A 22869-nucleotide genomic window follows, 5' to 3' on the forward strand; every position below is an offset into this window, starting at 1 on the left:
CTTGTACTGGGCTTGCACCTTGCCAGCTGGACCTTACTTATGTAAATAACATCTCTAGTGTAGAAGAGGAAGGGCAAATTCCCTAAGATTAAGCTGGAAGTTAATCGAACACTTGAATCAAATGCTCCTGTTCCTGCCCAGTTCTGACACAGCAGAGTTGAGATGAAGAAAATCGTGTCAGTTCTACCACCATTATCTATTAAAAAAAAAGTGTAGTTGTCTGTGCCCTTGAGAAAAAATGACTTGTAAAGTATCAGGCTCAGTTTAACATGGAGAACTTTTTTTGTGATCATAGATTGGAAATAATTTTAAATGTAACAAGTTCTAGGAAAGAAGGGTAAAACTCTGCTGTAACTGAAATAGACTCCTTCTGTTACAAGTGTTCTTACAGCAGGAAAATCGAATGCTTACATATCCTTTTCCAGATGCTTTATAGCTTTTTAATCTCATGGTTACCTTAACACTTGCACTTAAAATTCTTCTGTGCTATCAGGAGCATTTGGAAACTGTCCTCGACTCTTCTGGAGTGTCCGCAGAAAATGGCAAAACTAGTCGGTTCCCAAAACCGGAGCTGGAAATCCCACTGACACCTCTGCAAACTGATAAGACGGAGATAAAGCAGCATGGCAGCATGATACCTTTAGGAGTGAAAATGCCTAAGGCAAAAAAGAAAAGAAGTGATGACATGGATGAGGTATGACCTAGGCCCAACAGAAAACAAAATATCTGATGCCTTTTTACCATTCTCATTTAAGCATTAAAAAAATGCTATTTCTACCTCAGTAAAGTAGTTGAAGAATTTAATCAATGAACTGCTTTAATGAACAAAACTAATAGCCAAGCTCAGTGATAATGGTTTAAGAGAAGGGAATTTCTCTTAACTCCATTGTGTATTTTCTTTGAAACCTGTAGACATAAATCAGCTTTTTAGACATCATCAGATGTCTAATACTGATATCTTAATGTCCTGTTTTTATAATTGAATGCTTATTTATTATCTGATTTACAGTGGAATAGTTACCACTAGCAGATACTTCCCTACTATTAGCAAAAGTGTTAAAAGTGTTCACTTTTGTGACATCAGTTGTTCTTTCCAAAAGAATCATGGCTGAAACTTGTCTTATTTTCCCAGGATTTTGTGAAAAGTGAGAACACGAAAAATACAAAATCTGTCATGGCTTTTAATTCACCCTCTGCAAGTGACGAGAAAATGGTTGGTTTTTGTTCTAGTTTTGAAGCTAGCTTGGGACTTCCTGTAATTGTGTGGTCACATGAAAGAAGCAGTGTCTTATCCTTATGTGTATACCTGAATGGGAATCTTACATGCTTATGAGCTCTTCCTATTAAATTCCATAAGCTAACCAAAGGGCAAGTCAGTCTGTCCCCAGAGCGTGTCATGGCTGTACTGTGTAATGATTTGGAGGGAAGGATATTGCACATTGAATAGTTGAGAAGAGAAGCTTTAGTGTATTATCGTGTGCTTTTGTAAGTGAAGCCCTTGTATTAAACTAAGGTTCATATCATTAATATGCATGGCAGTTATTAAAAACAGATGTTCACATGTGATAGCAGTATCCTTGGCATGGTCAGAGTATGAGTAGTAGATTTTTCCCATCTGTTGTCTTCTGTTTTGTATGTTTGTTTGTTTTATGTAATTAGAACAGCTTATGTAAGAAACAACTCCACAGCTTGGGAGCTACTTTTAAAGAAACTACTGCCTTATTAAGAAACTTTAAGAAACGTATGCCTTGAAATAGCTGAGATTTTGACAACTCCCTAAAGGGTATAAAATTGTCTACATTACTTGCCGTTGTGGTATCATCAGCATAATGAACAGAGGTGTCAGTAGTAAAGCTCAAAATGTCAACTTAAAATAACGTTGAACTAAAATGAAGTTTAAACAATGCTCTTGTTTCACATGTTCACATCTCTGTTGAACAGAAATCCGGAAAAGACTACTTCCTGAGAAAGCGAGTACATGCTTCAAGACTGACTAAAAAGAAGGATGAAACACTGCAAAAAGTTGGAGATTTTATTCAAAGCTCTCCTTCTATTATACACTCTAAAGGTTGGTGTAGAATAAGTTTTATTCCATGTTTTCTAGACATTGTAGAATGGCTTGTTTCTGCTGTAGGCTATTAATGTATGTGTTCTGAGACTTGTCTGCCATGTTAAGTTGTCCTTTGATTTATGAAGTAAATGCATTCATTCGTCTCTTCAGAGATTCATTATTACATTTGTGAAAACCTACAAGTATACAGAGAAAGTTGGTTCTGTCTTGTGCTTCTGTCAGCACGAAAGTTAGGCCTGTTGTTTAACTCCTGCTGAAGTTTCTGACTTCCAACGACTTCTGAGCCATGATTGTCTTTCATACTCCATTTTAATGCGTGCTTTAAGCTGCCATACCTGAAGCTATAAACTGTTTCAGCTATAGAAGCAATAAAGAACCTCGATGAACAAATACAATTTCTGAGTATTTTCACTTAAATTTTATGTGTCATTTATAAACCAAGTTTGTTACGAAGCTTTTTTTGCATTCAGTGATTTAAAGACTCACAAAACCAGTAAGTTGATTGGTTTATGTATCAAAACAAATTTCTTCTAGCCAAGAAGCTGATGTCAGCAGTAAGTTCTCCTAAATCAAATGAACCTGAAAGTCTCGAAGAAGGAGAGACCAAGCCAAAACGATCCAAAAGGAAGCTGTATTCCACTGTCGTTTCTGGCCCTCTAGATATACCTGCTTCTTCGGTAAGCGATTATACTGTAGTCTTGGCTTAAAATAAACTACTAAGGAGTCCAAACAGACTGGAGGTTTCATCTATTTGCAGGAGGAGGTTGAAAGTACTGAGGTATTTCTTTATTCTACCAAGTCATTCTTGTTGGTCTTCCTGCTGTTCTGTTTTAGTTTGTCCTCAAAGATCTCTGTGTTTGGCTGGCTTGCAGTTTACTAAGTAGGTGATGTAGCAATCACGGAGATGTCTTCTAATTTGGAATCATAGATAATTTCAGTGTGTCGGAGTGGGATTATTCTACTACACGCTTTTCTAGAGCACAACTTAGACAGCTTTTTAGGTATGCTTAAACTATGATCTCCTGTCTAAGCCAACTTGCAAGGATCTGATGTGCCAGTTTCATGACTCTGTCAGCAGCTATTGTGCTAAGAACATTCTTGCTCTGTTGGAACTGCATCTTTTAATTATATTAGAGTCCTTTTTCTGTTCAGCATAGTGATCATTTGCCCATACTGTAATATCCCTCTGAATTTTTTGATGATTTGACGAATGATAGGGGCAGAAAAAATGTTATTTTTTTTTGTTAGAGGATGAAGAAGATGAGACAATTTCTTCTCTCACTGTAGTTCTGAGAACATGGAACTGAACCGAGAACTGAAATTCTGGGCAAGTCATAGCTACAGGGATTGAGGCTAAAAATGTTTTCTGAATGCTTCATGTTTCACAAAACAAGTATTATAATACTCTTTTGAAAACAAGTATTTCAAAATGAAAGCTGCCTTCAGGCTTTCCTCAGATGTGTGTGCTTTTTTAAGATAAACAGGATTTTGTACATTCTCCATATTTGTTCCTTGTGATTAAGCTGCATTAAAATGATCTTGGTATCCCATAGTTTTCTGAATAAAATATAATAAGCAAATTCCATTCTGAAATCCATTTAGGGGAAGAAATATGTTTGCGTGGGTCAAGAAGAGCTTGTCAGTCTTGTGTGAAAAGATGAGTAACTTTTGAAATGTTTTCTTCAGGAATCTGAGGAACAAAAGAAGGAAAGTGATCATCTGATCATCAAGCGACGGCTGAGATCCAGAACAGCTAAAAAACCTTGAAGAAGCGTGTTTGTTCCCCTTTCTCAGGACATACTTTTATCGTAGTATTAAAACTGGTTGTTAATAAACAGTAACAGTTACTCCGTTGTGTTCTTAAATTTGTATATAGGTGTTTGTTGCAGAACGGCAGGAGAAAAGCAGACGACCACACCTGTCATTGACATATGATCAGCGAATCTCATTTATTCCTTGGCTGCGTGTACCTTTATAATACGGATAATTAGCTCATACATATTGCAACATATCTCTGTTTCGTTCGATTTGTTGGCCTCAATTATATTATATTGTGTTATCTTGTATTTCGATATCATATTTAGTAAAGTAAGTTTTTCCTCCTTAGATTGCCGCTGTTTTATCCCATTCCCCTTTTCCCCCTCCTTTCCGGGCCCCGGGGGGGGGGGCCCACGGGGTGGCTTCCCCTGTCACAGGCATAGGTAAATCTAAGTAACCCGTGACACCATCCAAAGCCAATCTTCCCTCTTTCTGCCTGAAACTGTTTCCCCTCCTCCTATCCCAAGTGACCCTGCTAACAGCTTTAGAAAGCCTTCATGCAGCATGAAAACGTGCCTGTGAGCAAACAAGCAGAGAGAGCAGCAAGGATTGCTGTTGCACTGCGTCACGCCGCTCACTGCCCTCTCCTCCCTTACAGGTTTCAAATGGAATTGGTCCCCAAACTGCCGCCCCTGATACACCGCAAGTCCTCCAGGAGCTTCTCTGGGGCACGGAAGCCAAAAAAAGATGAGACTTTGCCACCTCTTTCCAAGGGCAGGAAAGGTAAAGTGGCTTCCAGCTCCTTTCCATGGCACAGGCAACCAACTGGAGGTGGGCAGTCTCTTGCTGACCATCATCCCAGGGCTCTCACTTGTTTCAAACCTTCCTGCCGGCTCAGCATGGCTTCTTCCCCTTAGATAATGGTTGGCCTGTCCAAAAGGGAAGTGCTGGGTGTGACATACCCCCATCCCTGGCTATGGCAGGAGGATGTGGGGATCTCAGGCCCTGCCCTCCCCCAGTGGAAGGGCAGGGACCCCAAAAGTCATTCTGCTGCCTTCTTGTCACCAGCCAGGTCCTCTTTCCCATAGCCAACGTCCCTCCTGCAGCCCCAAAACAGAGCTGAGCTGCAGAAAGGAGGCCCTCCTGTTCATATGCTCCCTTCAAATACTACAAGGCCGCAGTGAGGTCTCCCTGAAGCCTTCTTTTCTCCAAGCAAAACAAGCCCAGTTCCCTCAACCTGTCCTCGTAGGAAAGGTGCTCCAGCCCTCTGATCATCTTCGTTGCCGCCCTTAGCATTATTTGCATTTCTCTTTTGCCTTCCTAAAAAACACACCTGCTTCCGAGCACATTTCATCCCACTGTTAGGCCTTGTAAGAAGCACTATGGCAAGTCCACATGCAGAAAACACTGTCATTCCATTCAGTAACAGAGAAACCATTCTGCCCTTGCTCATGACTCTCGTCCCTGTTTCCTCCTGAACTGGGCAGTGTTTGTGGGCAATGAAAGAAATCCCCATATTCCAGAAAATAAAGACAAATAAGAAATAGGCAGAAAAGCGGCACTAATACTTTGTCACTGGTGGGAATCTCCACAGAATGTGTTGTGCTGAAGGTGTGAGGTTAAGGGATCATCACTCTCAAGATAAAAGTCATAGCATGGAAGATTTAGGGATGGCGTGCTGACTAGAAGGAAAAAACAACACTTACCTTGTATCTTATTCATTTTCTCTCTCTTATCATCGGATATCTTATCCTCATCTACAAAGCTCTGAGGTTGTCCAAAGCCTGTTGCCATGAGCTTTGCTAAACGCAGCAGTGCTGTGGCTCAGAGGTATTACACTGGCACATCGCAAAGGAGAACTCCATAACCCAAGTGTAGAGGGAAGAAGAAAGGGGAACTGTTACAATTAATTACCTCCTCTAAATTGGTAACTGTAGGCTTCTTGTCACACACTCGTGCCTTAAAGCAGAACACCACAGATGTTGACAACCATGACAGGGATTTCTGCATACAAGCAACCACACGAGGCTGGGCACACTCTCCTGTCTCTTTGCCATTCCTAGAAAGACCCAAAAGAGCTCAGTGTTCTCTTGCTGTTAGTTTACATCCTCCAAGCACTTCCAAAGGCACGCTGCTCTGTAGAAAAAGCTGAGCTGTCCAGAAAGTTTGTTCAGGAAGAATGCAGCAGTATCAGTGCCCGTCATCCTGGGGGACCTGAATGCATTTGTGAAGAGAACAGGGAAAGTAGAGCGAAGAGAGCAAAAAACCAGGCACTAGCACTGCTGCCCACAGGGGGCGGGGCTTGAGGCAGGGCCTGTGCCAGAGGGGGGCCTGGCACAGTTAGGGCCAGCTCAGGGCCCAGAGCAGAGGGGGAGCAGGCAGAGGCAGGGCCTTGGGGCCCAGGATGGAGGAGGACCAGGCACAGCTGGGGCCAGCTCAGGGCCCAGAGCAGAGGGGGACCAGGCACAGCTGAGGCCACTGCAGGGCCCAGGTGAGAGGGGAACCCAGCACAGTTGGGGCTGCTTTGGGGCCTGGGCCGGAAGGGGGCCGGGCACAGCCAGGGCCTTGTAGCAGCACTCAGACTCTCCAGTTCAACCGTTAACCATAACCTCAAATGGTAACTGTAGTGGAAGGCAGGAGCTGATACAGCTGCTTTACTCTGTTTTAATTTTCCAAAGAATGGTGAAGGACTCGAGCTACTATCCAAAAAAAGGAATTTCTGAAAAAAAAACCCAACACAAATCTAAACAAAAAATCCCAAATACACTTTTCTGAAGAACAGGATTCACAAAATGTTGCTATGGAGCAGATCTCCAAATAGAGACTCTTTCTCTTAGACAGCCAGCTCTAACATGAGATTAGGGAGGGCAGCAACCAGGCTCTCCCCCTTTTTTGCACATATGAAGTGCTTCCAGCTGTGCTCCACAGCAGAACATCTTTCAATGAAGATTAAAGCCTGTGAAATGAAAGAATCCATTCCTATTTCTTTCACATTTGTGTTCATTGACTTCAGTTCCAACCAGGTGGACTCGCAGTGTCTTGCAAGTGACACCTGGAAGCAGGTACAGAGTGGAGACCCAGCACCCTCAATCTCCAGGTGAGTAACAGCAGCCAAGGAGGCCTTTGGGCTCTGCAGGGTCCAAGTGTGGAGCATTACACACAGGAACACCTGAGTATAAAGACAGTGGCAGAGCTGTAGAGCTAGCCATAACAGAGAGGCACAGTGGCTCAGTTAATTTCCTGCAGTAACACAGAAAAAAAGAGCCATGAGGGAAATGCAGATGCTTTCTGCCTTCCTCTTTTGTCTCATGCCTTCTGCCCCCATCAGAGGGGAGGAATGAGCTGCACTTCCACAGAGACATTCCCCTCACAGCCACTCACACCTCAGGTGTGGAGGAGCTAGCTGGGGCTGCTGGTGGCAGCTGTGGAACACTGCCATCTGTGGTGCCCCATCCTACCTTTGACACTGTGCAAATGACTGCAAGCAGAGATGTAGCAGAGGGAACACAAAGCATTTAATAGCTTATCAAACAAAGCAATGAGTAATAGAAATGACAGTATTTCCAAAGAAGTGGCAGGGAACTGGGGTTCTGTAGCAGGCTTTAGAGGCTCTGCATGGAACACAGCCCCAGGACACAACCCATCAGCTGCTGGGGCAGCAGCATCCTTGTCAGTGGGGGATGTCGCCAGTGGTGGACAGGGACAGAGTGAAGCCACACCTTGATGTAGCTCTGCATCTGCTCCTTTCCTGCTCATGTCCAGTCCTTTCATCTATTGCACTTTCGATCTTCTGTCCTTCTTTCTTACCTTTATCCTTTCTTCTTTTCTGCTCTTTTCCTCTTCTTAAGTTGTTTTACCTGTATCTGCTTTTCCCCTCTTCTGTTGTTTTACTGCTCTGGTCTGCATCCGGTGTCTGCACCACAGCTCTAGGTTGGACTTTGTGTTGGGATGGAGAAAGGTTCACAGGGCATAGATTTGTACAAGAAGAGCTCTCGTGCTGTGCCCAACAGGTGATGAAAAGGAGCCCTCAGGACCCAGGACCACAAAGGCAGCTTTTTTTCCCAAAGGCCACAGCGTAAGCTCGTGTAACTGGGAAGGATTCTGTTGTATATCTCCTGGAAGTGCCTTTGAATGAATAATTTTCTGATTTGTTCCCAATTGTTGCTCAGAGGAAATGAGGTTTTTATCCTTGTATCTTTGCAGGAAGACAGAGAGGAGGGAACCTGTCTGGTGAAATGCTCAGGTGCCATTTCCTTCCTTGCACCAACAGCCTGTTTGTGTCCACGCGATGCCAGTTGTCCTCCTGACAGTTACTACTGATGTTTCCCTGAGACCTTCTGCTAAGCTCTACTGTTTCTGTTTTCTCAAAGCTTTGTTAGGACTAAAAGAGGAGTGGATAACAGATGGAAGGATCTGGCCTTCTGCTGGATGATAGCCACCTGCATGTCATGTTCCTGCTTTCTCTTTTCCACAGGTGGCATTGTGCTTCCCAAGGAGCATATGGACCTTTTAGATGGGAGTGCACAGCAATGATCCAACAGGGTCTCAGCTTCCTTCCTGCTCTGCACCTGAGTGAGGGACACCGTGACCTGCTTAGGAGGCAAGATGTCATGTCAGGGAGGTGCGTTTTCCTTGTTTTTTTTTTGTCATCTGTGCTTTGCTGTGCTGTGATATTTTTTTGCGTTGCAGTGCTATGGTTTTCTTTCCTATTTGGTGTTTTCTATGTCTTATTCATTTATTTATTTTTATAATTTTTTTCTTGTCTTTCCTTCTTTTGACTTGAAGGGGTGGAGCCTGGCTGCACCTCTCTTACAGCTCATTTCAGGGGGCTGACTGCCCTTGGGTGGGATTTTTTTCTGTTGATTTCTCCTCTGTGGAGTTTGTTCTGTGCACTTCCATCCTCAGAGGTGGGTGAGCCATTCTTTCCTTGCCTTTGTAATATTGTGCTAGTCTTTCTGCTGCTACAGATAGTATGTGGTTGTTTTTTCTGGGGTTTTTTTTTTTTTTCTGTGTTTTTTTATACTTAGATTCCCTGGTCTTTGGCTTGCTTTTTTCTTTATTTTTCTTTGTATTGCTTTTTTTTTTTTTTTTTTTTTTTCCTTAATTTGCTGTGTCATGTTCTCCTTTATGGTGACATTTGCAAGAGACTGTGAATTCTCCTGGTTCAAACTGCAGTCGGCTTCATCAAATGTGTAAGAAATATATAAGGGCTGCTGAGGCCAGGCTAGATTTCCATTTCTTTATGAACTGGGGTGTTGCTGCGGATGCGTTTATCTCCTGTTTTGTCTCTTGTGCTTGTTCAAGAATTTTAGAACATACTATGTCAGTGTTTGTTTCTATCCTGCTTTCTCTTCTCTCTGGCAGGTCAGCTCATGCTAGAAGTTGATGGCATCACTGTATGAATCGAGGTCAGTTTAGGAGCAGCTGCTGGTGGAAGGAATCAAGTCCAGGCTAATAAACGGAAGCATCTCCTGGTAAGGTGTCAGAGGCGGCAGTAATGATGTCTGTCATCGTAAAAACCAGAGGGCAGGCTCATCCAAGTTCTTGCTGGCTGATGTTTGGGAGTATCTTGTTTTCCAGCTGAAAGATAAGAAAGCTAAACATGCTGAGCTGTTACAGCTTGAGCTGAAGTTGTGAATGTGCTCCCGGATGTTTCCTTTAGTGGTAAATCATGTTCTGGCACTGTGGTAGTCCTATCTCTGTCATGATTTGGAGCACAGTGTCTGGTTGCGAGCCTTGTGTGCCTGTTTCCATGAACCTTGCTTTCTTTCTGTCTTCAGAGTAAGTGCAGGGTGCTTCCTTGCTTTTGGTGGATTCATCCAGGAGGCTTTCAGAAGGCCAATTGCAGTATTCATAACACAGAGGGACACAATGGGAATGGACTGTTGTTACCACCAGGCAAAAGTTTCTTATGTCATGAACAATATAAACAAAATTCTTACTTCTGGCCTGGCCCTGAGCTGCTGCAGCTTAAAGGCTGTTTGCTTTTGGGTGGCCCTTCGTGGAATTACCTGATGAATTTTCCCCCAATTTTTTAATGGCATTTTTAATGGCACTCATAGCTACTAAATTTGGGAGAGGAGTTAGATAAGGTTAGGGTAAGCTGCTTCTTTTTTTTTCTATTCTCCTAGGTGACTGTATTTTCTGCCAGTGCTGTGCTAGCTCTGTAACCGGGGATGGTCCTAATGCTCATGAAAAGGCTCTACTGGCAGCACAGAATTTGACCATTGGGCTGCCTGCTGGATTAATTTCTGTAGATTGAACAAACCATCTCAAAAAGCATACAATCAGTTTATTTTTTGAAAGGCTGTCAGCTTTTGAGGTCGCTGAGAAGTCTTGGTTTATCAGTCACTAGCAGCTTGCTGGAGCTTGAAGTAGTTGAATCGTCCCTTACAGAGCTGTTAAATAAAACCTTCTAATTACTTTGGCATTGTAGCTCTGAGCTAGGCTATACCGCTGGTGTGTGTGCCTGTGCTGCAGATGCCATCCTTCCTCATCCTTCTCCTCCTCCTTGGCAGAAGGTATCACCATCAGCTTTCTACCTCACCCAGCAGTTGTTCTCTGAGCAGAGACTTGGTCGCTTCCCAGTTTCTCTGTGGCACCCCCCTAGGCTGTTAGTTCTCTCTTTTTCTATTGGTGTTCTGTGTAGTCTTCAGTTTGCCCTTAGATGCCAGGCCACTTGAAAAGAGTTTTCAAATCATATCCATCCTGATTTCTTTACGTGTTGTCCTTTTTAAAAACAAACAAACAAACAAAAAATCAGCAACAACAACAACAAAAACCAAGAGGAATACTCTGGAATTTTCTATAGCAATCACCATTTCAGACTTGTCCATTATTCCTTTTGAGGCTGTTCTCTAATTTATTTAGTTCAAGATCAGTCCCCGTCCTTTGTTCTCCCTGCTTTTCTGTCCTGTCTGTATTTATTTGTTTTTCTCTTCAGCCTGCTTTCCTTCCAGTGCTGACAGTCATGGGGAACTCCTAGTTGTGTCAAGGAAAATGAATGCCACAGCACACATTCCTTCTTGATGTATAGCGGGTGCTGGTGATAGCAGAGCCCCTGTTCTCTGTGGGCAACTTGTGCTTAGCCTGCATTCGTTGATCTCTGATCTGCTAACCTTGTGAGAAGATGAAACAGAGCATCCAGCTACTTCACTGGGATTGTGGTTTGCACTGCTTTGACTTTAGTCCTGCAGGCCAGTGATGGACAAGGCAGAGGTGTTGGGATACTGAGAGAAGTGTTTGTGTTTGGAACTCTGCATTTTTTTATTTTTATTTTTTTCTTAACCATCACTGGGGACTGCTTCAGTTTAGCAGAGGAGCCTTAGTGGCGTGGTTGCCTCAGGTGTACCTGATCTCATGATGGTATGTGGCCTTTTGTCAGAGTTTGGGAACTGACCCCTCAAAACAGTGTTTAGAACTAGTTGCAGGTGATAGCAAGGCTAATCCAGTAAGATTTTGATGAATCTGTCACAGAAGAGTTACCTGTCCTTATGAGCATGGCTGGTGTGTGGTGTATGTTGCTGCGACCTTCCTCCTTCTGTGTTTGATGAAGTAGATGCTTTTTGGTAGGGACGTTAAGGCTTTGGATGTGATAAGTTGGAATCCTATTGTGAGCCCAAATTCAGCAAACAGTTACTGCTTAACAGGGGCCTCAGGCATATGTTTTAAGTTTCTCTGTTTCCTGTAGGACTTAAAAACATGTTTATAGCTTTGCGGAGTATATATGGCACAAGGTGTGCTTGAGTATCTTGTGTTCTCTTTGGCAAGGACGTAATAAAAACCAGTCCTGGATGTTTGGTGAGGGAGCAGTGTTGAGAGGGGCGAGCCAAGTGGTGGTAGGAGTCCTGAGCCACCTAGTTTCTGTGCCTCTGTGTGGAGCTTTGTGCTTTGGAAATGCCCAGATTAGCTTTGGCTAAGCCTCTGAGCTTCTGGATGCTTCTCATAACCAGCTCAAACCTCTCAAAAGCTTGAGGATTGTCCATCGCTAATTTTCAAATGAATTGCATGGGGAAATGAAGATAAAAACCAAAACCCTCAAGTAGAAGTACTTGTTATTTTAAGAATAGAAAGGATAATGAATATGCCAGTAGTGTTTGATTGTTATGGAGGAGCACAAAGTAGTGGCCAGGAGATAGGAGAAATAAGGAGGAATGTCTCTTGGTTCTTTTCTCTAGGATCTTCAGGAACTGTTGATAAACGTAAAGATGGGTAATACACACATAAAGAATGATAGTGGTTTTAAGGGTTGGAAAAATATTGTGAAGCACCCGTGTTTCGCCCCAGATTAAAAGATTTGGAACTCTCCCAGAGTAGAGAACAGTTTGTCTGATTTCCATTTTGCTGAGCAGTTCAGGCCATCAGAGAGGACTTGCTGGCCTCTGGACAAAGGGAGAGTGTGAAGGAGAGGAGGAAATAAAGATGTTAAGATCTGTGAAGAAGGATGAATGGCAATGGTTGTTTGTCACCTTACTGCCCTTCTTGTCTCCCTAGAGCCCAGCTGACTTCCTGGGATTGCTGAATAGCTGCCTCTCGCTGCCTTTTGCTGCCTCCTACCTATCAGACTAAAAACCAGTGGTGTAAAACTGAGTGTGAATTTAGTGGGGTAAGTCCTTGAGTAATCGTTATTTCCGTAAAAGGCATTGGATGTCTCAGGATGGAAGTCCAGGTACCTGCCCAAGTGTATTACAGCAGTCATGGAATTTCTATTTCAGAGACTTTTTCAAAGCCCTTCAGATGGAAAGGCAAAGGGATGTGCAACTTTGGAGTAGTAAATGGTGCATATCAAAATGTAAAGAGGGCTAATTAATGTAAACAGACTCCAGTCATGTCGGTGTATAGCTTTCTTTAGGAGGGTACTCAGGAATTCTTTTCTGACAATGAGTGATAGTGTCCCAACTCCAGGTGCGTGCTCAGCTTGGAAATGCATGCACATAGCTTTTGCTTGGCCAGCTGCTTTGAATGCATCGCACTACATCATCTTGTCTTGACCTCTTTGCTCCCTCCATCAAAAGTTTTGCTCGGTCTAGACTCGTTGCAGGTGCTCACTGTGTTATCTTGACCCACGTGAGATCAATACAGAGATGAATACAGAAAATTAAGTAGGGTTGTGCAGCACTAATTTGAACGTCTTAGGGGAATGATCGTGCTTAGAATAGGGTATCTTCCACACTGCTGATTGTCATCGTCGCCCACCCTTTGTGGGACTCAGACTTGTAGAACTAGCTCTTTGAAGAGAGGGCTCCCAAGGTATTAACCCATGTAAACTTCAGAGTACCAGGTTGTGTGATGGCATTTATGGGGCAGAGCCCACAGGGAATATGCCTCTGTGTCACTCAGTCTTGTGATGACACAGCGCCCGCTGCAGCCTGGGGTCAGTGGGACTGCAGGCACAGCGGCATGGAAGCTGAGCCAGCCACAGCCTGGTGCGTGCTGTGCAAGTTGCCCTGCCTGGTGCTGGGCTTAGTGCTGCCCTGTGCTGATGAAGGCAGCCTCGGAGTGGTGTGGGGCAGCACTTTTTGCAGCTCCCTGCCAATCAGGACCCCGACCAGCAGCAGGTTACTTGTGTGAGCAGGGGCGTGGGGGGGAGCCCATTTCACTTGCTGTTACAGCCTCAGAGAAATGTGGTTATTTTTAAAATGAAGCTTCTGACTGCCGGAGGACTCGTGTCATTCTCGCATCCCACTTTAGTGGATCCTGTCATGTGACTTGAAAGCACAGGCTGAGAGTGCAGGCTTATTGGATTTCATTTGATCTTTCCTGACGACAGGAACCAATGGGTGGCTTCCAGAATAGTTCAAGATGTCTCTGTTAAGAGCGAGTTTTACTACACGTAACTGGAACACCAAGCTCTTGATATTGTGCTGGTGATTAAAGCATTCTTTCCAATCAGCTGAAGAAATAGGCTTAGGAACACAGAGCATAATTCCTAGCTGCAGTAGATGATAGTGTAGCTTGAAGAAGTGTTCCCGTGGCGGCTCAGGTAGTTTAGATCTTAGTAGCATCTGGTAGTCTAAAGTGTGACTAATTCAGCTGATGTACTTCTCTTTGTATTTTTGGCTCTTCATTGTTGGTGGGTAATTTCAGCAACCAGCCCAGCAAAGACTACTGGTTGGCAGATAGGCTTCTGTACTTAGCCTTGGAAGGCAGAAGGATGCAGAGAGTAACATTTTGCAGAGTGCAGAGTGATTATAGAAACTGCAGAAGGTCAGCTTTGATAGGGATCATAGAGTCATAGAATTGCTCAGGTTGGAAAAGACCTTAAAGATGGTCAAGTCCAACCATAACCTGACCAAACGTACCCTAAACCTGACAACCTGCTGCCAAATCATGTCCCTGAGCACCACATCCAAATGGTTCTTAAACACATGCAGGGGTGGTGACTCAACCACCTGCTTGGTTTTTCCTTTGAGGAGCAAGCTGTCAGAGATGTCACTGCAGGAGCTGGTGTGGAAGCTGGACAGAGGTGTGTACTTGGTTTTCAAGAAGTTGCAGGGCCTAAGAATCTGCCTGGAGAAAGTGATTGTGGGGAAGCCAGAGACACTGCAAGTTCCATCACAGCTGCCACAAGGACTGTGGTGTTAAATCTCATAGAATCATAGAATTGCTCAGGTTGGAAAAGGCATTAAGGATCATCAAGTCCACCCACAACCTAACCGTACTAGCCTAACTCTAACAGCCCTCCACTACACTTTGTCTCTGAGCACCCCATCAAAATGATTTTGATGATACCTTTTGCATACCCCTTTTACCTTTGCCTTTTCTTCTATGTCACTTACCTTTTGCCTTTCCTCTGTTGAATTTGCCCTCAGGTTTTTGCTTTTCGCACTGCCATTTGCTTTTGCCCTTTGCCTTTGAATTTTGCATTTTGCTTTTGGTGTTTTCCTTTTGTCCTATGTCATTTGCCGTTTTCCTTTACCTTTGGCATTAGCTTTTTCACTTTACCTTTTGCATTTCCCTTTTGCCTTTGTCTTTTGTCCTCTGCAATTTTCCTTTTGCCTTTGCCTTTTGCTTTTTCTTTTGCCTTTGTTGTTATGCACTGTCTTTAGCCATAGCCATTTGCATTGACAAGTTGCCTTTGCATTTTCAGTTTTCCTTTTGGCTTTTGCCTTTGCCTTCTCTCCTGTGCCATTTGCCTTTTTCCTTTGCTTTGTCATTTTGCCATTTTCAGTTCCCTTTTGCCTTTGCCTTTTGTACTAACTGTCCCACTTAGCTTTTGCCTTTGCCTTTTGGAATCTGCCACTTACCTTTTGTCTGTGCATTTTTCTTTTGCCTTTCGCCTTTTCCTTTATGCTTTGTCTTTTGCTCTTTCCATTAGCTTTTACCCGTTGTCTTTGCATTTTCAGTTTTTATTTTGTCATTTCCCGTTGCCTTCTGTCGTATGCAATTTGCCTTTTCCTTTACTCTTTCAATTTTCCTTTTTCATTTCCCTATTGCCTTGGCCTTTTGATCTATGCCACGTACCATTTTCCTTTTGTTTATTGCCTTTTACCTATTGCATTTTACATTTGTCTTTGCCTTTTGCATACATATTACATTTTCCCGTTGGTCTTGGTGGGTGCATCTGCCCTTGTGTTTTGTATTTTCCCTTTGCCTTTTGCCTCAGCCCTTGGCTTTTGACCTTCCGTTTGCCCGTTGCCTTTTTCTTTTGCCCTTGCCTTATAGCTTTGCCGTTGCATTTTGTCTTTTCCCTCTGCCATTTGCTTTGGCCTGTTGCATTTGCCTGTTGCCTTTGCCTTTGGCAGTTTGCTTTTGCTTTTGCCTTTGCCTTTGCCTTGTGTCCTATGCCATTTTGTTTTGCCATTGCCTTTACCATTGCCTTTTGCCCTTTTTATTTTTCATGTCTTGCTTTGCTGCTCCGTCTATGTTGCCATGGATTGCTTTTGAGTTTTGGTTTTTTTTTTTCATATCTGTGGATTCCTTTATTTTTTTTTCCTTTTCCAGTCTTGGCATTCTTTTATCCTTCACTATGCGGTATTCCTTTTTGTTACTCAGTATTTCAAGCCATTTTGCTTTCTTTACCTTGGCTTCTTAGTTCTTCAGCTTTCATTTCTCTTTTTTGTTTTATCTTTGCTCTTTAGTTTTTCTTTTGAATCTTTACCTGCCCTTGTTTTTGAGTGTTCTTTGTTTCTTTCCAGTGCTCAGCACTGGTGAGCTTTTTTATTGTTTCTTTGATATGGACTCTTTGCTTTGACATGATCTTGTGTTCAGGTGATTTGCTTTACTCTTGCATTTCTAGACCTTGTTTTGCTTTGCTCTGTTTTCCTTCCATGTTTCGTTTTCCCCTGTTTGATTTTTTATAGTGCTCCTTTTACTTTACTTTCCATGGTCCTTGTTTCATTATTGTTGCCTCTTTGTCTTTCCTGTTCCTTTATTTTCCTTAGTGATTTTTGATATTGTTTTTCTTTCGTTTCCTCTTTGTGTGTCCTGCCATTCTGTCTCCTGCCAGTATGTGTTTCCTGCTATTGCGTGTTTGTCTCCTGCCAGTGTGTTTTTTCTTTCTGTCTTATAATACTTCTCTGTTTACTCTCATGGCTGCTTAAATCCATCCCTTACCTCCTTCTTGGCATGACTGCAGATGCTTTGCATTCCTACAAAGATATGTTTTGTTCTAAATGTCATCCGGAGACCCAATCTGGGCTTGTCACCCTGATGTAGCATCTCTGGTTGAGGCAGCAGCATGCCCTGTAGCTACCCATTCCTCCTCCCTGGCATGGATGTATTACTTTTTGTGTCCTCGAGACTCTGTTTGCATGTCTGCATTCTGTCTTTGATACTACTTTTCCCTAGTGCTTTCCCTTTGTACATTTCCTCAGAGTTTTTCCTCATTGATTTTTCTTAGTGTTGTTGCTTATTGTTTTTCCGTACTGTTGTGTTTTTTTTATTTTATTTTTTCTTTTTTTTTTTGTTTGTGTTTGTTACCTGCCAGTGTATGCCTCCGGTCAGTTCGTGTCTCCTGCCAGTGCTTGTGTCCTGCTACTTTATGTTTCCTGCCTGTGTTCCTCTCCTTCCAGTCTGTTTTTTTTTTTTCTTTCTTTCTTTCTCTCTTTTCTTTTTCTTTTCCTCTTGTCACTTCTGAGATTCATTTCCCAGTATCTAGCCTTACCTTCTCTGGTGGAGGTAGCAGCATGCCCTGTAGCTACCTATTCCTCTTCCCTTGTATTGTTGGTGATATCTTAGCCTTTTTCTGGCTCTGTTGTCATCTCTGCATCACCATGGGAGTGCATTCTTTTCCTTATCCTTTGTTTGATCTGTATTCCTTTGTTTGTTTCAGTTGTTGTTGAATTGTTATTTTGTTGTTGTTGTTTTTTACTTATGCTGTTTTTTTCATTTCTCTTAATCTCTGAATTTTATCTCGTTATCACTTAGCCTAATTTATAGCCTGCAGTTCTTTTCCCCGTGTCACGTTCAGGTTTGGAACCAGTCAGCCTGGGGTTACACCTCCCCATGTTGCATCTTTGTTGTTGCTAGGGAAAAGGAGTGGTTCCTTTTCTACAAGATACTCTGAAAACATCTGTACTAAATGCACGGGGTTTGATTTTGGTTGGGGAAAACAAACTGCTTCCCGTCTTACTCCCCCGTCACTTCCTTGGAGCCTTTCCTACTGCTCGCATTTGCAGTTCGTCTTGTAGACATGTAGTTAGATAAGAGCATCTCTGCTTTCCTCGTCCCTTTCCAGCTTGCCCTGATTCTTCTGCTGCTGTCCTGCCTCTTCTGCTTCTTTCTCTGGTTCTCCTTGTTAAATAAATTGCAGCCCAACCTTCAAAAAGGAAAGAAGAATTTAACTGCAGTGACCCATGTCCTTATCCCACTGTGGTCTGTGCTGAAATGGCTATTGACTGAATTGGGAACAAGGCTGCCTTCCCCCTGCTTTCACATAGCCTCTCTATGGCATACAATAAGTGGGGTTTCACAGGTTGCGTGAGGAGCAGCCAGGTCCAAACCTTCCCTCCTTGTCAATGCAGTGGCTGGGGAGGTTTCAAAGCTCCTTGGAGCCAGGGAGCTCTTTGGTGGAGCTGACGGAGGAAGGTCCCACCTCCATCAGGGGAAATAAGAAGGAACTCTGCCATGCAAAATAAGGAATAACATACCAAGTGGGGATTGTACAGTGAAGCAGGAAACTGATGCTCTGTTGGAATATGGAGTAAAGGGGGACTAAAAGAGGGAAACTTAAAGCTAGTTTATAGAAACAAGTAAAGGATAGTTAAATTTTACAAGTAAAAGAAACAAGGGGCATAGGAGAGCAAAGAGGATGCAGCTAAGGAGTGAGACCTCACGGACGACATCAGGCAAGGAGGAGAATAACTACTTGTAAACTACCAGAAGAGGAGTTTCATCCCCCTGATAAGAACAAGAGGGGGTCTTCATGCTAAAGACCTACTGAATATGTATCAGAATTCCGAGAACTACTGACTATGTATTAGAATTCTGAGAAATCATTGACTATGTATTAGATGTACCTATATCTGTGTCACGATTTTACAAGTTGGTGTGCAAGTTTGGTGGAGCTATCCCCCTTGCACCCGGCACTGGAATAAACATACCTGCTTTATAACCCATCTCTGGATTATAGAGTTTTATTCCGCAAGTCAGGATGAAATGCATTCATTTGGCTATGGCTTTTTGGATGCAGCACTGCTCAGTAGCCCTGGGCTGTGGGAGCACTGACATGATGCAGCGGGATGCCACTGGGATGCAGGGACAATTCCTGCTTTTCCGCAACCCAAACTCAGGTCTTGTGGAGGCCCCGGAAGGAAGAGTGCAGTGCTGTGCAGTGTTACTGGGCTGGGGATGAAGGCTGAGGATGACTCATCCCCACTCAAGGGAAGTGCTGTGTGTGGCTGGTCTCATGCGTGTGCCATGGACTCTTTCCTTACCGGAACACACAGGAGTTTTGAGGCACAGCACTGAATGACTGTGCTGGGTTTTCCAGAGCCCCCAGGGCTTTGGGGACATTACTGCCACCATGTCGCTGTGCCCTGGCTGCTGGTGGGTCTCAGTTCATTGCTGTCCCTTTACCCCCCACCGCTGCCATCCCTAGAATTGATCCCTAGCTTGATACCTTGTTCCATCCTCTTCCTGGTGACTCTTTAGGACAAATAGGGACAGAGCCACTGGTGTCTCCCCGCCTTGTAGGCCTGGGGATTGTCCTGAGTACCCAGCATCACTCTGCTGATGAGAACCAGTTTCTAGGGTCTGTCCCCTGTCCTCAGCTTGGCTGGGGTCCACCCGTATGGAATCACCTGTAAATAAGGGATAATAGGGACAGCAGCAGGACTGGGGGCTGCTGCAGCACCCATGTGCATCCAACCCCTCAGCATCACATAGGAGACCCCCTCTACTTGCTCAGTGAAGAAATAGCCCCCCCCCCCCCCCCAAAAAAAAAATCCCCGAGTGACTCATTTGGGGCTAAAAAGGCAGCAAAAAGCAGAAGCTTGGGAAGTGTGGGAGGGGCATGGGAGGCCTTTGCTCCTGTCCCCATTTGGGGTAAGAAAAGGGGCTAAAGGGTTGCAGAGTGGGACCCCCTCAGCTGTCTGCCCCCAGAAGCTGGAGGGGGAGGAAAGGAGAGGGAGAAGTGGAAGATGAGGGGGGAAATGAGGACACTTTGAGTTTGACAAAAAGCCTTTCATTCCAGGAAAGAAACGCTTGGCTTTGACTCAGCAGCACTCAGAGCAAAAGCCATCCCCGTGCCCGCTGTGACATCCTGCCAAACTTCTGCCCTGCAGCGCTTGGCTCACCTTGTTGCCTCTGTTTCCCCTCGTGCGACGTGCAGTGGTGCCACCCCCAGCCATCCTCAGGACCCACAGTGAGTCTGTTGGTGGCCAGTGTGTCACTGAGTGACAGCATCAGGTGGGAATGCATCAACATAGAGCCAGGGGAGAGCTGAGCAGCGCTGGGGTGGGGGGGAAGTCAGCCCCAAAGGGGAAAGTCTCCCCCGTGAAAAAAGTGGGTCATTTAATACCTTGCGTGAGATGCTGGAGAACAGGAAATGAATGAGCTTAATATGTGCCACCTGGGTACTTCCTGAACGTCCTCCGACACCACAAGTGCTGTCCAGAGCTCTCCAGTGCCCGCTCGTGCTCCTTGCAGTTCCCCAGTAAGCTCCCATTGCTTCCCAGTATTGTCTAGACTCTCTTTGTGCAAACTCTGTATCCCCCAGTACTGCCTGGAGCCACCACAGTGCTGTCTGCGTCCTTCAATAGCCTCCCAGTGGCACCAGTACTGCCCAGTGCCCCCAGTTAACACAGCCATTGTACAGTACATGACCATCTCCTTCCACGAGAACAACACAAGGCCACAGAGACGTTGACAGCAACGATGGTGCTGGAGACATTCAGTCTGGAGGAGCTGCAGCTCTTGGTTCACTGCAACCACTCCAGCATCCCCAGAGGTGGGCATGGAGGTCTGGGTGGCCTTTGGTGCTGCAGGAATGACTGCAGGCAGAGATGTACCCAAGTGAGCACCAAACATTTAACACATTAACAGTCTAAACAGTAAAGAAATGACAATATTCCCAACCATTTCCAGGTAAAGGCAGAAATCTTCCTTTTACACTTTGTACCTATTAAACAAAGAAACAAACACGTGCTGAAATCACAAGTGATAACCTTGCTGCCAGTACTGGTTGACCTGAGTGATCTCTCCAGAGGTGCTTTGAAGTGGTTGTTCCCTTGGCAGAGGAGAGAAGTAAGCTTCGTGCTTGGGTACTTAAAATAAAGTTCAGTGTTCTGGGTCTTCCAGTGCGCCTGCCTGGGGAAGCAAGCAATTCTTTGGGAGAAACCATCACATTTCTCTTTCATTTGACAGAACTCGGTGCAGTATCAGCTTAATGTGAACACTGAGGTCCATCTGCAATTATTTTAGAGAGTTTTGTGCCACACAACCCGACTGTTTGTTTCATCTTGCTTCAGATGGAATGGCTGACTTCCTGACTGGCATCCTCACTCGAGCAGAGAGCCACTTGGGCTCCTGTCCCCGTGACCTGGATGCTGAAAAGAAGCTGTGGGACTCAGCCAGGAGGGATCTGTCATTTCATTTGCTGGGAGGAACCAGCAGGCCTACCTTGCCAGTGTCCAGAGTGCCTGCCTCATTTTTGGCCAAAGTCAGCAGTAGATGGACTCAGAGCTCTGTGCATGTGCCTCTTCACTGTCCTGCTTGGCTGGTGGCACTCAGGGGGGATTTTGTGAGGTGAGGTCTCTGCTGGGCGATTCAAGCCCAACACATTTGAAGTTGAGTGGCAGACAGTATGTATTTTGATTTCCAGGCTTGTGACTTGGTCACAGGGACTGGCAAGTAGGATGGAGAGGGCTCTCTGGAGATTTTGCCCTGTTGCTGCACATTGCTGCCAGCACCACAGCAGGAGGCAGATGGCCATACATCAGTGGTGGGATGCACAGAGAATGAACACCTGCCTGCCCATCAATAATTCCCCAGAGACCACAGTCTGCAACTAAGGAGACAGAGTGACAGAAAGCATGCTGTAGGTTTGCAGTCCACTTTATGTCTAGCACTTAGAGGTATGTTTTGTCTGAACTGTCTGATACTTTGGTCAGTTAGTGCTACAGAACAGAAGCAGACAGTGACTTCTGTATGGGCAATTGATTCTAACAAAGAGAAAAGCACTGCAGGAAGCCTTACCTCCACCTGCAGAGAAATCAGTTCCCAGCCCTATGTCAGTTCAGTTAAGCATCACTGCTCCTTCCCCAAGGAGGATCCTCTATGAAATGCAACAGGACAAAATGTGAACCTTTCACAATGTATCAATCCTTTCAAACCAAGGCATCTAGCATCTCAAAATGACTACTGCTCGACTACCAGGTCGTTTCAGATCACATAGGCTTCAACATCTGGGAAGCCTCTGTTATTAAAGGAGAAAAGGGCTCATGCACTTGAATAAGGGCCACAACTTTGGGGACAGCAGCTACTCCCATTCTTTTCCATCTAAAGCTGTAATTTAGCTTTCACTGCATCTACTTCATGCAGCCATTCATTAGTTCTGCAGTGCACTGAATGGTGCAAAGACTGTGGATCAAGGGAACCAATCTAACCAGTCCTTAATTTCCTGATGAGAAATCTCTCTCAGTCTCTTGGAATAGCACTGATCACTTGGAGCACATTAAAGTAAAGCACCCAGGAAAAAGTTCCTCCGGTGGCAAAAGTTGAATCACAGCGCCGCCTGCTGGAGACCGACATCTCGAGGGAAGCAGGATGGATGTTGCAGCCAAATGTGCTCCTCCACCACTGGTTTTCTGAGACGTACCCGTGAGCACCACACATTTGTATGGTCTGTCTGTCCGTAGAGCTACAAAGGCAGAAGCAGAACATCTATATGGTTTGTTGCAGCTGTGGGTTGTGACTGATATCAGTCCTTGGATCTGTTACACTTCACAATTGCGTTCAGAGTTTTTTCAGGTCATCCTGGCTTTCTGGTGCTCCCTGCACAGTGACACCATCTCTTCTGTCACCCCATTTAGTCAAACTGACTGTGATTTGCATGTAGCTCCTCCACGGTGCTTCCAAATTCCTAACAAAGTGGGAAATGAGCCAAGGGACCCATCTGATATCTGATAGATGCTGACACAAAAGCAATCTGTCATAAAGCCCTTTGCACTGATGCGATTCAGTGTAATACCTAGCATGGGTTTGTTTACCTTTCCTTGAGACTGCAGGTCATTTCTAGCAGTAACAATGCTTACTGCAGGTCACTCAACACCACGTTATGACTATGAGTCTTACTTGAAATCCATTCCTAGCCATGAGAGCTGGGCAGTATTTAAATAGCGCTTCTTTGGAGCTCAGGATTGGTTCATCCCTAAAGGTAGGAAATAGGGAAGGGGGGTGTCCTGGAAATGGGTGATGCTGAGATGGTGGAGATGCTGAACGCCTTCTTTACTTTGGTTTTCACTTCAAAGACTGCCCCTTGGGACTCCTGGACCCTGGAGGGAAGAGAGAAAGCCTGGGAAATGGAGAGCTTTCCTCTGGGTGAGGACGGGGTGATCTGGGAGCATCTGGGTGGGATCAGTGTGCACAAATCCATAGAC

General features: G+C 44.6%; 2 protein-coding genes across 4 annotated transcripts; both read left to right on the forward strand.

Annotated features, from left to right (window-relative positions):
• Positions 1 to 448: 448 nt before the first annotated feature.
• Positions 449 to 2778, forward strand: LOC146758009 (kinesin-like protein KIF20B). Its single transcript, XM_085518643.1, has 4 exons — positions 449 to 694; positions 1133 to 1213; positions 1942 to 2068; positions 2606 to 2778. Exons 1-4 carry the CDS (start codon positions 449 to 451, stop codon positions 2776 to 2778), a joined length of 627 nt encoding a protein of 208 aa, XP_085374769.1.
• A 984-nt stretch (positions 2779 to 3762) lies between these two features.
• LOC146758010 (uncharacterized) lies at positions 3763 to 19709 on the forward strand. 3 transcript variants are annotated; one of them, XM_085518282.1, is made up of 5 exons: positions 3763 to 4612; positions 6843 to 6926; positions 8304 to 8450; positions 9194 to 9303; positions 12323 to 18387. In XM_085518282.1, exons 1-3 carry the CDS (start codon positions 4387 to 4389, stop codon positions 8360 to 8362), a joined length of 369 nt encoding a protein of 122 aa, XP_085374408.1. In that variant the 5' UTR covers positions 3763 to 4386; the 3' UTR covers positions 8363 to 8450; positions 9194 to 9303; positions 12323 to 18387. The 3 variants fall into 3 exon arrangements, with proteins under 3 accessions (XP_085374408.1, XP_085374407.1, XP_085374406.1); XM_085518281.1 differs by lacking the exon at positions 3763 to 4612 and adding an exon at positions 19464 to 19709 and having other exon boundaries at positions 6415 to 6926; positions 12323 to 12434; XM_085518280.1 differs by lacking the exon at positions 3763 to 4612 and having other exon boundaries at positions 6415 to 6926.
• Positions 19710 to 22869: the final 3160 nt, after the last annotated feature.

Source organism: Coturnix japonica, chromosome 17 (genome assembly GCF_054131305.1).
Source record: "Coturnix japonica strain WE chromosome 17, WE-NBRP24, whole genome shotgun sequence".
Taxonomy (NCBI): Eukaryota; Metazoa; Chordata; class Aves; order Galliformes; family Phasianidae; genus Coturnix; species Coturnix japonica.

Bases quoted from the DNA above. Each gene is read 5' to 3' on its own strand.
- LOC146758010 (XM_085518281.1), top strand. From the start codon at position 6,682: ATGAGATTAGGGAGGGCAGCAACCAGGCTCTCCCCCTTTTTTGCACAT. The intron at 6,927-8,303 runs GTGAGTAACAGC...TCTTTTCCACAG, and splicing joins CCAGCACCCTCAATCTCCAG to GTGGCATTGTGCTTCCCAAG. The intron at 8,451-9,193 runs GTGCGTTTTCCT...TCTCTCTGGCAG, and splicing joins CAAGATGTCATGTCAGGGAG to GTCAGCTCATGCTAGAAGTT.
- LOC146758009 (XM_085518643.1), top strand. From the start codon at position 449: ATGGTTACCTTAACACTTGCACTTAAAATTCTTCTGTGCTATCAGGAG. The intron at 695-1,132 runs GTATGACCTAGG...TTATTTTCCCAG, and splicing joins GAAGTGATGACATGGATGAG to GATTTTGTGAAAAGTGAGAA. The intron at 2,069-2,605 runs GTTGGTGTAGAA...AATTTCTTCTAG, and splicing joins TTCTATTATACACTCTAAAG to CCAAGAAGCTGATGTCAGCA.